General features: G+C 42.6%; 1 protein-coding gene across 5 annotated transcripts in view; it reads right to left on the minus strand.

The window, feature by feature from the left end:
- The window catches only part of LOC311119121 (CREB-binding protein-like), a 46,731-nt gene extending 35,771 nt beyond the window's left edge, over window positions 1-10,960 (minus strand). For all 5 annotated transcript variants that reach the window (XM_084193865.1, XM_084193867.1, XM_084193866.1 and 2 more), the window contains exon 1: window positions 10,139-10,960. In XM_084193865.1, coding sequence (XP_084049991.1) covers window positions 10,139-10,226 — 88 coding nt within the window. In that variant the 5' untranslated portion in view covers window positions 10,227-10,960. The remainder of the gene's footprint in view (window positions 1-10,138) is intronic.
- Window positions 10,961-14,865: the final 3,905 nt, after the last annotated feature.

Genomic DNA, 14,865 nt, shown 5'->3' on the forward strand with positions numbered 1-14,865 from the left:
TGAGGTGGTCTCAATTACACATTTTTCTAGGTTTAATTTAGGGGTAATGGTTATTCTAATTCATAATTAATGTGTGTGCCTTTATGTGGATATAGTGAAAACGTACACTGGCTTCTTAATTTTGTTTAGGGAGAGAATTCTAAATAATTAAATCACTGGATGCAATGTAGTAGCTTACTGTAGGCTATCTGGTATATGAAACAACTGAACTAAGCCTTTATGAGCTAGTTTCAGATCTACATCCCTGACCTAGTCCATCAAGTTAGGTCTGACTACTAGGCTACCATTCATTCAACATGCCTTGTCATTGGTGAACTGACTATTATAACATCTATTATCACATCATTACTGTTGACATGAACTAAGCAGACCAGACCCAGCTGCTATCGCATTGGTGTCTATGGGATAGCCACCCCCTTAAGTAGTGGTCCTCTGTAGCTCAGCTGGTAGAGCACGGCGCTTGTAATGCCAAGGTAGTGGGTTCGATCCCCGGGACCACCCGTACACAAAAAAATGTATGCACGTATGACTGTAAGTCGCTTTGGATAAAAGCGTCTGCTAAATGGCATATTATATTATTAAGTAGACAGGAACTGACAATGTTTTTGCAATGGTAAATGGCCTGAATGAATTCTTCATTTTCTACTATCTTTGATAGTACTATGACTACGGGGGGTGGGCCGGAGCTAAAGAGATGTTTTCTCCTTGCTCAAGTCCTCTGATTGGCTCAGCTCCAACTTCAGACGGTTGAGTCAAAAACCACAATGTGCCAACTAGAAGCCTATTTTTGTGTATTTTAGGGACGTTTTTCATACCAGCGTACTTTGACCACAAATTGTGTGCATGCATGGTACGCAAAATACGTTCAGGTTGGCAGGTCTGCTATCACTCCCAATTCCATCTCCCAGCCCATTCACCTAACTCTTTATTCTATCGCAATGTGCTAATGAACTAATGTGCTAACTAAGTAGCGCTGCTTGGTGAGTCTACTGCTGAACCACAACACACAGTGAAGCAGCAGAAAAGCAGGAGGGAGGGAGGATGATATTTAAGCAGAGTGATAAATGAGGGTGTTGGTGCCACCTGACAAACACAGTTAACAGTTAGACAGGCAGTGAAAATACAGCATCTCTCAAGGGATGGGGGCAAGCGTATTTGGGTAACACTGTCAGGAAGCGTGTTTTGACACAGTTAAACAGGCAGCGAAAATACATAATCACTGTATCACTCAATGTTGGTTCCCCATAGGGAAGGGAGAAGAGTATTTGGGTAACACTGTCAGGAAGTGTGACTGGGAATTGTGGCGGAGGGAGACAGTTGAAGACATGACGGGATGAGAATCAGTGGATAAAACAAATTAACCTAAACAGAACCTGCTTATTCGATTTCTGCGGGGCCGCGGAAATTGACTTGAGGGTTAATATAATGCAGTTATGGATTTTAACTGGATTTCAGGTGGTGGTCAAGGATGCATTGTGTGCAGATTTCTCCTCAGCCTGGACGCAATCAGGCTACCGAAAGCGCATACAGTGGACGACATCATCAGCACTCCTCCCACAAGTCTCCAGAAAAAATGCGTTCCTAGAGTGTGACAAATGTGTTTGCTGGCCTCATAAATGCAAGTCAGCTAGCTAATATTTAGAAAAATAAATAAATGTTTGTCTAGAGTTATGCTACCTGTTTGCAATCCCTTTAGCATTGCATGCAGAGGTTAGCTGGCTAGTTACGAACTGCCATCAGTTGTTGTTTTATCATATTTTTCCTATTCCACCGTTTGTATACATGCATTTTATTATAGTCTGGGAAAAGGGAATCTGGACACACTGTGGACACAGTAGACACATTTAAATGTAGGTGTAGATGCATGACACGTTCAGAATTCCATGATCAGCTCTCTGATCAGAATACTAAAGTTGCATGAACTGTCTAGACACGGCCAATGGCTAATATGCCTTTGTTTGTTGTGGTATCGAGTTTCGTAATACTAAACCTGGTATCGTGTCGAAGTCAACATTCTGGTATCGTGACAAGACTACTCTCCAGCAGCCCACTCTTTCATTTGCTCCCACAATCTCTCAAGACTGGTATATAGCCCTGGCTCTACCACTTCCTCAAGCACCCTCCTTTTCTACTCGCTCTGTTCTTTCCCTCTAGTTCTCTCCATCCAGCTCTTCCTTCTTTCACTTGCTCTCACCACTACTTCTCCCTCGCTTTCCCACTCTCTAGGTTCTCTGCCACTTGCTCTCACCACTTCTCCCTCTAGGTTCTTCGCTCTCAGTCTCTAGCTCCATCCAGCTGCATACTCTCTGCAAAGCTTAGTGGCTGAGGCAAGCAGTGAGTGGAGTGGCACAGTGTTCTGTCAGAGCCAGGCGCCTTCACACACACACACATACACAATGTCCCGGTCAGTCAATTCACCAAGTCAAGCATGGCTTATTTTCACAGCCTGCGCGAGCCGAGCACACACACACACACACACTCCTTCTCCTACATCTCCCTCTTACACTTCACACACACACACTACGTCTCCCGAGTGGCGCAGTGGTCTAAGGCACTGCATCGCAGTGCTAGCTGTGCCACTAGAGATCCTGGTTCGAATCCAGGCTCTGTCGTAGCCGGCCGCGACCAGGAGACCCATGGGGCGGCGCGCAATTGGCCCAGCGTCGTCCAGGGTAGGGGAGGGAATGGCCGGCAGGGATGTAGCTCAGTTGATAGAGCATGGCGTTTGCAACGCCAGGGTTGTGGGTTCGATTCCACAGGGGGTATGAATTTTTTTATGTATGCACTAACTGTAAGTCTAAATGACAAAAAAAAAAAAAGTACTTTCTGTCCCCCCAGATACACACAAACACACCTCTGCCATCCTTTGAGCAGCAGGGAGCTGGCGATGGGATCTGTGCTGACTTTATATTTCCTGGCTGGAGTGGATTGCAAGAGCACGAAATGGAGCAAGAGGAGTGTCCATTTCAACACAAAGGGGCTAATGACCCAGCTAAACCAGATGTCAAAGCTTGGAGACTAGCAAAACTAAGCTATTCAGGCACCACCCTTCCTTCTCCAAAACCATTCACCCAAATGAATTGAACTGATCTTAAAAGTGCTTTTCAGGTATTCAGAGGGGACTTCAACTTGGTGGATGAACAAGTCTTGTTTGCTTGGGTGAGAATTTGGGGTATTTTCTACTAGAGCTGGGACAATAAACCAAAGATTACTGACACCGACATTGCCATCCTCTTACCGAAGCATTTTGCTTACATCGGTAGTTTCCGGTGATTTTGCTACACAACGTCCTGTAGATTGTTCTTAAACCATTGGTCAACAGTAATATATGCATTGTGTTGATTCCTGCTATGAAAAATAGTTTTCAAAGCAACTACTGTTGTTCTAGTTAGTGAAGAGAATCACAGCTTTCTGTGAGTATATCATGCATTTCTCACCTCTTAATATTGAGTTAATGGCACCACTTTTCAATCGGAGTAGGCTGTAGTTAGTATGTTTTTTATTTATTTTATGTGCCCACATAGCTGAGCGCGCCATTTGCAGTAAATAGACCTACATCAAGTAGCCTAGCCTAGGCCTAGCGCTGGAAAAATGTTTTAGGACATTGTGTTTTAAATTCACACTTCCTCAGGTGTTGAATAATGTTGCCTATATAGGCCGATATGCACAAAGATGTCGGCAAATCCTCTGAAGAGCCAAAATTAAATCTGAATATTTTTGTCCATGTCGCCCAGCTCCATTTTCCATAAATGCTACGTACCAAAAATTATACAGAGTTGTTCGGCAAAACAAAATGTAATGCAAGACAATGGCTCCAGACAAACATTTTCCCCTCACTAACTTTTTCAGTTGGTGGCACAAGCCCATGATTTGGTCGCACCAATTTTATTTGATGCCGTCACGCAATAGAAAAAATGTGTGATCATCTTATCATGTCATTCACAATGCTTTATTATGAGGTGTAATAGACTACTGAGATGGTATTCAATAAATAAGTTATTTCATCTAACATGTCAATGCAGGAATGCATGATTCAAGATATTTTGATGTACAACCTAATAAAGTGATTGTCATGAATTTTGGGTTGACAATTATGCTATTGTTATATTTTACTGTTAAAATAGGGCTCTAGAATTTTATTTTGTTCAACAGAGATTAATTTGCCTACATCTTTATGTGCACTAATATCATAGCCTAATTTATTTGGGGCTAATTCACCACCTGAGTAAGTGGAAACACAATACACATTAGCTAGATCGCCAACTCTAAATACCCACTGCTGGTGTATTAATTTATCAGTAAATTCAATGTCCTAAAAAAACGTTGCCGTTGTAGCCTAGGCTTACTACCCAATGAGGCCTGCAATCGCAATGGCCGATGCCATATCAAATATCTTGGTTCTAAAGTAGTTGCTACAGAGCTATTAATATTAATAATTGAGAGGAAAAAAGTATACCTACAAAAATCTGAGAATCTCCTATTCAACAGGGTCAGTAATTGCTTCCAAAGCTGTGTTTTTCCCGCAATTGGATTTTAAAATGTTACAGCCTACAATCACAACACATTTTATTTCTCCCGGGGCACGGGGGGAGAGGGAGTGAGTGGCTTGCTTATCAGCAGCAGGCCCCAGCGAAACAGGGGCAGGGCAGATAATTTTACTACAGGAATTGTGAGGATAATGCACATTACTGTTTGACCAAATCATGGTTTTAGTAGCCTGAAAAAATATGAGGTTTGGACTGAAGTGAGCATGTAATGCGACCAGTTAAAAACGTAACTTGCGACAAGTCATAAATGTTCACAGTCTGGAGCCCTGGAAGACAACTGTCGTCATCAATTTTCTTTAGCGATAGTTTCTTACTCCTCATCACGCCATCCATATCCATAGCATCTTTTTCCCTGTCCGTCTTTCATTCTTCCCTCCCTCTCTCTTTTCAAGCTGAGAACTCACAGATGTGAGTGGGAGACGCAAAAATGGCAATATCTGCTAACAGCGGACAGATTGGTTTAAAATGAGAGGAAACTGTGAGGCTTAAATATAACGGCTTAAAACGCGTGAAGTGACTGCCGACTGGCATTTAAAACTGCCAATTAGGCTGTAATATGGACCAGGCTCAGCCGGCGCAAAAAGACGCAGTCGTAAGTGCTTTCCTGGGGGTGGGTGGGTGACAACCCATTTGCCCCCCTCCTCGGAGGTTCCATTAGTAAGTGCGTCATGAGTGTGTGTGTGTGACGGGTGGGCCCTAAATGTGCCATTAGGAGCAGGGAGTGTGCTGACGGAGGGGAGGGGGAGGGCTCCTCTCGTTAAAGCAGTGGAATGGAATACCAAGCTAGTCATAGTAGTCTGCCCCAGTATCTGTGTGTTAAGAGATTTTGACGATGAGTATGATGCATCTCAGATTTAAACTCCCATTAGACACCTCTGCAAGCATTATGTTTAAATACGTTTGTTACTCACCAAATATCAAGTTTCGATGAGCAACCATCTTAATTTACTCCCATTACGGTATGTACTTCCAAAAAGTCTAAATACAAATTTACAAGCAACTGAATAAAATCCTATTCGGCACTTTCATTACTGCCACCTACAGGTCGGAAGTCTAAAACAGCTCAATACATTTGAAGTGCCGAAGAGGCAATTGTTCGGTAGCTTGTCAATTTTTATTTAGACCTTTTTTGGAAGTACATAGCTACCGGCCGTAACGGGAGTAAATTAAGATAGTTGATAATTGAAACTCACATTTTTGTGAGTAACAAATGTATTTTGACAGAGCTGTCTAATGGGAGTTTGAGCTTCCTAGGCGTTAAAGGGAAACACATCATACTCATCTAAATCTCTAACGCACAGATACTGGGGCAAGTAGAGTCATAATACTTGCCAGGAACCTCACGATACAATATCACAATACTTAAGTGCCGATACATAGTGATTTTCAGGATTCTATATGTATTGCATTTACATTACATTTACATTACATTTACGTCATTTAGCAGACGCTCTTATCCAGAGCGACTTACAGTTAGTGAATACCCCGTGGAAATCGAACCCACAACCCTGGCGTTGCAAACGCCATGCTCTATCAACTGAGCTACATCCCTGCCGGCCATTCCCTCCCCTACCCTGGACGACGCTGGGCCAATTGTGCGCCGCCCATGAGTCTCCTGGTCGCGGCCGGCTGCGACAGAGCCTGGATTCGAACCAGAATCTCTAGTAGCACAGCTAGCACTGCGATGCAGTGCCTTAGACCACTGCGCCACTCAGGAGACATTGCGATTAGATAGGGTGATTTTAATGCGATTTGATGTTCCAAACATATTGCTCACTGAAAATATTAGGAACACTTGCTCTTTCCATTACATAGACTGACTAGGTGAAAGCTATGATCCCTTATTGATGTCACTTGTTAAATACACTTCAAAATCAGTGTAGATGAATGGGAGGAGACAGGTTCAATAATTATTTTTAAGCCTGGAGACAATTGAGTCATGGATTGTGTATGTGTGCCATTCAGAGGGTGAATGGGCAAGACAACATATTTAAGTGCCTGTAGGTACCAGGCCCACCGGTTTGAGTGTGTCAAGAACTGCCACACTGCTGGGTTTTCCACGCTCAACAGTTTACCGTGTGTATCAACAATGGTCCACCACCTAAAGTACAACCAGCCAACTTGACATCTGTGGGAAGCATTGGAGTCAACATGGGCCAGCATCCCTGTGGAACGCTTTCGACACCTTGTAGAGTCCATGCCCCAACGAATTGAGGCTGTTCTGAGGGCAAAAGGTGGTGTAACTCAATATTAGGAATGTGTTCCTAATGTTTTGTACACTCAGTGTACTGCATGTATGCTGCAGAGACAACATGAGAAAACAAGTTGTGATCAGTCATAAAAGTGCTGAAAACATGTTGGCTCACTATTTTAAAAAGGTTGAGGACAAGCTACAGGATTAAAAATACAGGCGTTTTGGCGCAGGTACAGCCGAGTAGCGCTAGCTAATGCTACCTACAGTAGCAAAATATATATATTTTTAATTTAACAAATTGACACCGAGTCAAATATCGATATAATATCATCCCAAAATAATATTGTGATATGTCAATGTTTAGATTCCTCCCCCCATCAACATTTAACACTAATCGTCATTAGTTATTGCTGATTTCACAATTCGACTCAAACAGATACAAATTAGCTTGTTTTTGATTAAATTTGTACTTTGGGATAGTAATTTCTGAATGAGTTAATCTGAATGAGCAGAGCTATGCCTCTTCACTGACAACTCAAGAGAATGACAGACGAGATATAAACCAAGCCAGTAAATAGCCAGCAAACAATGAACCAAACTCCTTCCCTCCAACTACCTTTATGCACGACTCCAACACCATCATTCAGTTTGCCGACGACACAACAGTGGTAGGCCTGATCACCGACAACGATGAGACAGCCTATAGGGAGGAGGTCAGAGACCTGGCCGTGTGGTGCCAGGACAACAACCTCTCCCTCAACGTGACCAAGACAAAGGAGATGATTGTGGACTACAGGAAAAAAAAGAGGACTGAGCACGCCCCCATTCTCATCGACGGGGCTGTAGTGGAACAGGTTGAGAGCTTCAAGTTCCTTGGTGTCCACATCACCAACGAACTATCATGGTCCAAACACACCAAGACAGTCGTGAAGAGGGCACGACAAAGCCTATTCCCCCTCAGGAGACTGAAAAGATTTGGCATGGGTCCTCAGATCCTCAAAAAATTATACAGCTGCACCATCGAGAGCATCCTGACTGGTTGCATCACCGCCTGGTATGGCAACTGCTTGGCCTCCGACCGCAAGGCACTACAGAGGGTAGTGCGTACGGCCCAGTACATCACTGGGGCCAAGCTTCCTGCCATCCAGGACCTCTATACCAGGCGGTGTCAGAGGAAGGCCCTCAAAATTGTCAAAGACTCCAGCCACCCTAGTCATTGACTGTTCTCTCTGCTACCGCACGGCAAGCGGTACCGGAGTGCCAAGTCTAGGTCCAAAAGACTTCTCAACAGCTTCTACCCCCAAGCCATAAGACTCCTGAACAGCTAATCATGGCTACCCGGACTATTTGCACTGCCCCCCCACCCTTTAACTCTACCCACATGTACATATTACTTCAACTACCTCAACTAGCCGGTGCCCCCGCACATTGACTCTGCAACGGTACCCCCCTGTATATATAGCCTCCCTACTGTTATTTTATTTTACTTCTGCTCTTTTTTTTCTCAACACTTTTTTTGTTGTTGTTTTATTTTTACTTTTTTTGTTAAAAATAAATGCACTGTTGGTTAAGGGCTGTAAGTAAGCATTTCACTGTAATGTCTGCACCTGTTGTATTCGGCGCATGTGACCAATACATTTTGATTTGATTTGATTTGCTATGGTGCTGCTCAACACACATGGCTTACTACAACAGCCTGCCTTGAGAGTAGCTGCTGAGGTCAAAAGTAGCTAAGCCTAGAGCTGGCTACATCAAGACCTGGGCAACGTGTGCACTAGTACAGCACACACCCACTGACTAAAGTATTGGTGATGAGGGGAATTGAAGGGGGAGGGGCAAAGGGACCCTGCTGGGGTGACAGATGGCCTGAATAGGGGGTGAGAGGGGCGCGTGTTTGCACTCGGTCACTTCAATGAAAGGCGTATCCCCCCCACACCCCTTCACCAAGGGAGTGGTGTGCAACCCAAACTGGGCCTCTGGGCCCCCACGGCAGAAGGCAGGGACCTAAAGTCAAGGCAGGGGATGCTCCTACGGGGCTCTCCAGGCATGACTGCAGACACTAAGGGAGAAATCGCACCCCTTGTCTGGGGTAATTTACTGCTAATAGCCCCTAGTGTTTCCACAATAATGATTTAGCAGGGGTTGGATGCATTTGGGGGTTTCGCAATGGATTATGTGTAGGGGGGGGGGGGGGTACCTCTGCCATGTGCAGCTGGACAAATCATGGACATCTGACTCAGCAGATGTGTTGCATTGGTTATTATGTCTCTGTTGCCAATATAGTGAAAGAGGCATGGTGCATTCACACCTCCAATCCTAACATTCTGGTTCAGTAACTTTTTACCTAGAACATTTGAAAGAGGTAGGCCCAACAGGTGTATTCAATCAGCACTGGGACACCCATATGAACAAATATGGAACATGATATAGCAATGAAAAGTGACAACTGTCAAGATATTGGGACATAACACTGCATTTTATCACATTGACACAACATGCAATCAAATGCATGACAGTGTGGGACTGGGACATGATAGGCCTATGGTTAAATTACTTGAATCTGACCATGGCATCAGAGTTGGCCTACTCTGAGCCAATATTCTCAGCCAGTTAGGCATGCAGCATGGTGCAAAACTGTGCCTAAACTGTTTCTGCAGATAGAGGCCTGCTATCAAGATGTTTGATGAAGGTACACATGAACAGAATTTAGCCCCCAGCAGAGTCCCCAATCCCTATCATAACGTCATTACATTTTGATAGGGGTGTAGTTTTCAACCCAGTATCTGACATGATTTAGGCCAGGGATGGGCAACTCCAGGGGGCAGAGGGGAAACATACCTGATTAAACTAATTGCATTCTAAACTGAAGACCATGATTAGTTGATTATTGGAGTCAGGTGTGTTAGCTTGGGAAAAAGTGACACCAATCAGGCCCCCGAGGACTTGAGTTGCCCATCCCTGATTTAGGCCATCACCAATTACATTTTGACAAGTATGCTGCTGCTTTGCGCTGAAGGGTAGCCATGTTGACATAGCAGATCACGCAAATGCTAAACATGTCTCTAGCTGGGCATCTAAGCATTAGCTAGTTAAGTGTTACATTAGTTAACGTTAGCCTTTAAAAACTAAAATAGCTAGTCCTGTTTTCCAACAAGTGAGAAATGACAGGGATTGACGCGTAACGTTGGCAACAAAGTTTTGTTAGCGGCCAAGCTAACTAACGTTGGCTAACTGCTTTGTACAGCCGTTTGAATGACCAAAAGTCAGTTGAATGAATAACTAGTTAACGTTAGCTAGCTAAATATCTGGACACAAAGAACAAGTCATACAAAACGAATAACATCTTACTAACTCAAGTAACTAGGAGGTTAGCAGTTGGTTTGTGGGCCTTCCTTACCTGGTCCATCTGACGCTGACAGCGCAGGTGAATTCAGTTTCGGTCGCTTTGAGTTGGGAGGTCCGACGTCGAGCAGGTTTTCAGCCATTGTGATTTTTTGTGGATTTCTTATTTAATTATTTGAAAAAGGAAGTTCCTGGGACAGAAAAAGTTGTTCTGACAACCTCCACCTTTCTTTCTCTAGTTAGCACGTTAGCAAGCAGTTTGCTCGCTAACGTTGGCTAACTGACTAATTTTCTAGCAGTGAGGGAGTGTGATAATTTCAAAAAAGATGCAACAGCGCCCCGCTTCGCCACCGCCATTCACCCCATGATAATCCAACAACCAACACCCACATTATCGTTAAATAACTCCAATAAAAATATTTTCCATGAAAAATGTACGTTAAATTTTAATCTAAAAACATTCACATGGATTCTTGTATTCCTGTCCCATAAATCGTTAATTTTAGATGTTCAAACAGGCCATTTTTATGACGTAAAATGTCTTAATGCAAAAATTGTTTGAAGCTCCATAAAATGCATAACTGCAAAAAAAATCATATATTTTAGCAAAATTGTCAGTAAGAAGCTGTCTCTTCTCCGGTTACCCCCTGTAAACAATACTGCTCCAAACGGCGATAGGGGCTCGAGCGCCGCACTTGAGGGGAAATCAGATATACGGGATTTTCTTGCCGACGACGACCGATCGAATTCCCGTTTTTTCGTCAAAAATACTTCAGAAAAGGTGAAAATACTTCGTTTTCAGAGGAAGTATGCCGTCAAACCTCGGTTTGGATGCTCAATTTCTAAATTAAAATTTGTGATCTACCGAAATCCTAATTCCGAGCAACGACAAGATGGCGGCTGTTGATTCCTTCGATACAAAAAGTTTTTTTTCCCTTTTCCAGATAGACTGTAGAGGGGGAGGGGTCGCGCAATCACGCCCTACGTAAACCTATGGTAAAAGCTTCGGCGTGCGTCACACGAAATTCGCCTAAAATTCCGCTACGGGGCGGTACGAGACCTTGTGAGGATTAATTTTCCCAGTAATAACTTGGTAATAAATAGGCTATGGATTCTTCACGTCAATATCTCTGTTGTAAAGGAAGGCAGTGCAATGCATTGCAAAGGAGAAATAACATTAGTGAATTCTTCAATAAATAGGCTGCCATGTTGGATATAAAAAACATACTAAAATGTGTGGATCAATGCATCTAGGCCTAAGTCTATCTGATCAGTCTTCTCTAACATGAAATATGGCTAAAATTAAGATGACACAAGTAAACAAAAGTTTGGTTCCTTTAATTTCTGTACTTACACACTGGCCTCATCTCTCCTGTGTATGTTGGCACACGATGCTGCTTTCCCCCTCCTATCCCTCAAACAACCTTTTTAGTCATTTAGCAGACGCTCTTATCCAGAGCGACTTACAGTTAGTGCATACATTTTCATACTGGCCCCCCGTGGGAAACGAACCCACAACCCTGGCGTTGCAAGCACCACGCTCTACCAACTGAGCTACAGGGGACTACGTACAACCCCCTCCATGTCCATCTTCTTTTAATAAATGGCAGTGTGTTGGACTTTGGAGTGTCTAATAAGCCCAATAGGCCTCTCCATCAACATCAGGGTCTTGAGTTAAGGAACAAAATACATTACTATTGTACTTATGCTAGTTGCAGGGGACTGTCTCAGTTGTCATTGTATTGGTAGTTGTCATAATTATGGTAGAAATATTGCTGCACTTGCAGCATCTAAAATACTTCCTTCTTTTGACAAGCTCTTGAAAGATCATAGGTAACATATCACTCACACAGTCACCCAGACAGCAAGGCAGACAACAAAACAGTTTGATATTGAAGTGTTCTCCTGTTAATCGATTTTCACAAAAAGTCCAAATCTAGCACAGGCACATGTACAAAAAGTTGAAACAAAATCATAAATGTGACATCAAATACATATTGCATATGTACATACATACACAGTGAGTGCCTTGTGCAAATGTATACATATTATGTTCATCGTGTTTTAAAATGATACATTGGCTATGGTTAATGTGCACAATAACAAATAAACAAACAAAATGGCACACTGACTGATTGAAAAAGGAAAACAAAAACAAGCAAAAAACACAATAACATCTCAGATCAACAAATGAAAACACTTTTTGCTTTTTTGAATATATACAGTGGCTTGAGAAAGTATTCACCCCCTTGTCATTTTTCCTATTTTGTTGCCTTATAACCTGGAATTAAAATGGATTTTTTCGGGGTTTGTATCAATTGATTTACACAACATGCCTACCACTTTGAAGATGCAAAATATTTTTTTTGCGAAACAAACAAGAAATAAGACAAAAAAACAGAAAACTTGGGCGTGCATAACCCCCCCCCCCCCCCCCCCCCCTCAATTTGAGTCTCATCTGACCAGAGTACCTTCTTCCATTTGTTTGGGGAGTCTCCTACATGCCTTTTGGCGAACACCAAACGTGTTTGCTTATTTTTTTCTTTAAGCAATGGCTTTTTTCTGGCCACTCTTCCGTAAAGCCCAGCTCTGTGGAGTGTATGGCTTAAAGTGGTCCTATGGACAGATACTCCAATCTCCGCTGTGGAGCTTTGCAGCTCCTTCAGGGTTATCTTTGGTCTCTTTGTTGCCTCTCTGATTTATGCCCTCCTTGCCTGGTCCATGAGTTTTGGTGGGCAGCCCTCTCTTGGCAGGTTTGTTGTGGTGCCATATTCGTTAATTTTTTTTATAATGGATTTAATGGTGCTCCGTGGGATGTTCAAAGTTTCTGATATTTTTTTATAACCCAACCCTGATCTGTACTTCTCCACAACTTTGTCCCTGACCTGTTTGGAGAGCTCCTTGGCCTTCATGGTGCCGCTTGCTTGGTGGTGCCCCTTGCTTAGTGGTGTTGCAGACTCTGGGGCCTTTCAGAACAGGTGTATATATACTGAGATCATGTGACAGATCATGTGACACTTAGATTGCAAACAGGTGGACTTTATTTAACTAATTATGTGACTTCTGAAGGTAATTGGTTGCACCAGATCTTATTTAGAGGCTTCATAGCAAAGGGGGTGAATACATATGCACGCCCCACTTTTCCGTTATTAATTTTTTAGAATTTTTTGAAACAAGTAATTTTTTCATTTCACCTCACCAATTTGGACTATTTTGTGTATGTCCATTACATGAAATCCAAATAAAAATCAATTTAAATTACAGGTTGTAATGCAACAAAATATGAAAAATGCCAAGAGGGATGAATACTTTTGAAAGGCACTGTATTGTTATCCCCAGTGTGGAAATAACATATTGGAGCTAATTTACTGTAGTTCATTTACCATTGCAGTGAAAAAAGTGAGTGTGCAATTTAATCAGCGAGTGAATTATCAACTTTTTTTGCTTGTGATGACAGTTTGAATGCGCTAACACACCCGCAAATATTTAGTATATGTGCACCCCAAACAGTAAAAATAAGATGTATTTATTTATTTTCTCAACAATTAAAATTGTCAATTTTTCCTCATATACATTTCCCTCAAATACATTTTCCTCATGTATTTACTATAGTGAAAGCCTGGTAAAATTACTTATTTTGCAGAAAGAAACACAGGCTCAGACACTGGTTCAGTTCAAACAATATATATTTAATTTCCATATATCTGTTCTATGCATCCTTGATGTTTAAGCTTATGTTACTGAATAATTCGTTTGCTCGTTGTTGGCTTTTGTCTCCCAATTCGTATTAGATATTGTATAGCATAATTATCCTGTATGGCTCAGTTGGGTCCTGTTAGGCATGGTTGGTAGAGCATGGCGCTTGCAACGCCAGGATTGTGGGTTTGATTCCTGGGACCACCCATACGTAAAATGTATGTTGCTTTGTATAAAAGGGTCTGCCAAATGGCATATATACAGTGCATTTGGAAAGTATTCAGACTTCCCTTTTTCCACATTTTGTTACGTTACAGCCTTATTCTAAAATTGATTAAATATTTTTTTTCTCATCAATCTACACACAATACCCCATAATGACAAAGTGAAAACAGGTTTTCATACATTTTTGCAAATGTATATAAAAAAAATGAAATAATAATAACTTATTTACATAATTATTCAGACCCTTTGCTATGAGACTCTCAGACAATGAGAAACAAGATTCTCTGGTCTGATGAAACCAAGATTGAACTCTTTGGTCTGAATGCCAAGCGTCACGTCTGGAGGAAACCTGGCACCATTCTTACGGTGAAGCATGGTGGTGGCAGCATCATGCTGTGGGGATGTTTTTTAGCAGCAGGGACTGGGAGACTAGTCAGGATCGAGGGAAAGATGAACGGAGCAAAGTACAGAGAGAACCTTGATGAAAACCTGCTCTAGAGCGCTCAGGATCTCAGACTGGGGCGAAGGTTCACTTTCCAACAGGACAACAACCCTAAGCACACAGTCAAGACAATGCAGGGGTGGCTGCAGGTCAAGTCTCTGAATGTCCTTGAGTGGCCCAGCCAGAGCCCGGACATGAACCTGATCGAACATCTCTGGAGAGACCTGAAAATAGCTGTGCAGCGACGCTCACCATCAAACCTGACAGAGCTTGAGAGGATCTGCTGAGAAGAATGGGGGAAACTCCCCAAATACAGGTGTGCCAAGCTTGTAGCGTTATACCCAAGAAGACTTGAGGCTGTAATCGCTGCCAAAGGCGCTTCAACAAAGTACTGAGTAAAGGGTCTGAATACTTATGTA

This window comes from Coregonus lavaretus (assembly GCF_964263955.1).
Source record: "Coregonus lavaretus genome assembly, contig: HAP1_SCAFFOLD_408, whole genome shotgun sequence".
Classification (NCBI taxonomy): Eukaryota; Metazoa; Chordata; class Actinopteri; order Salmoniformes; family Salmonidae; genus Coregonus; species Coregonus lavaretus.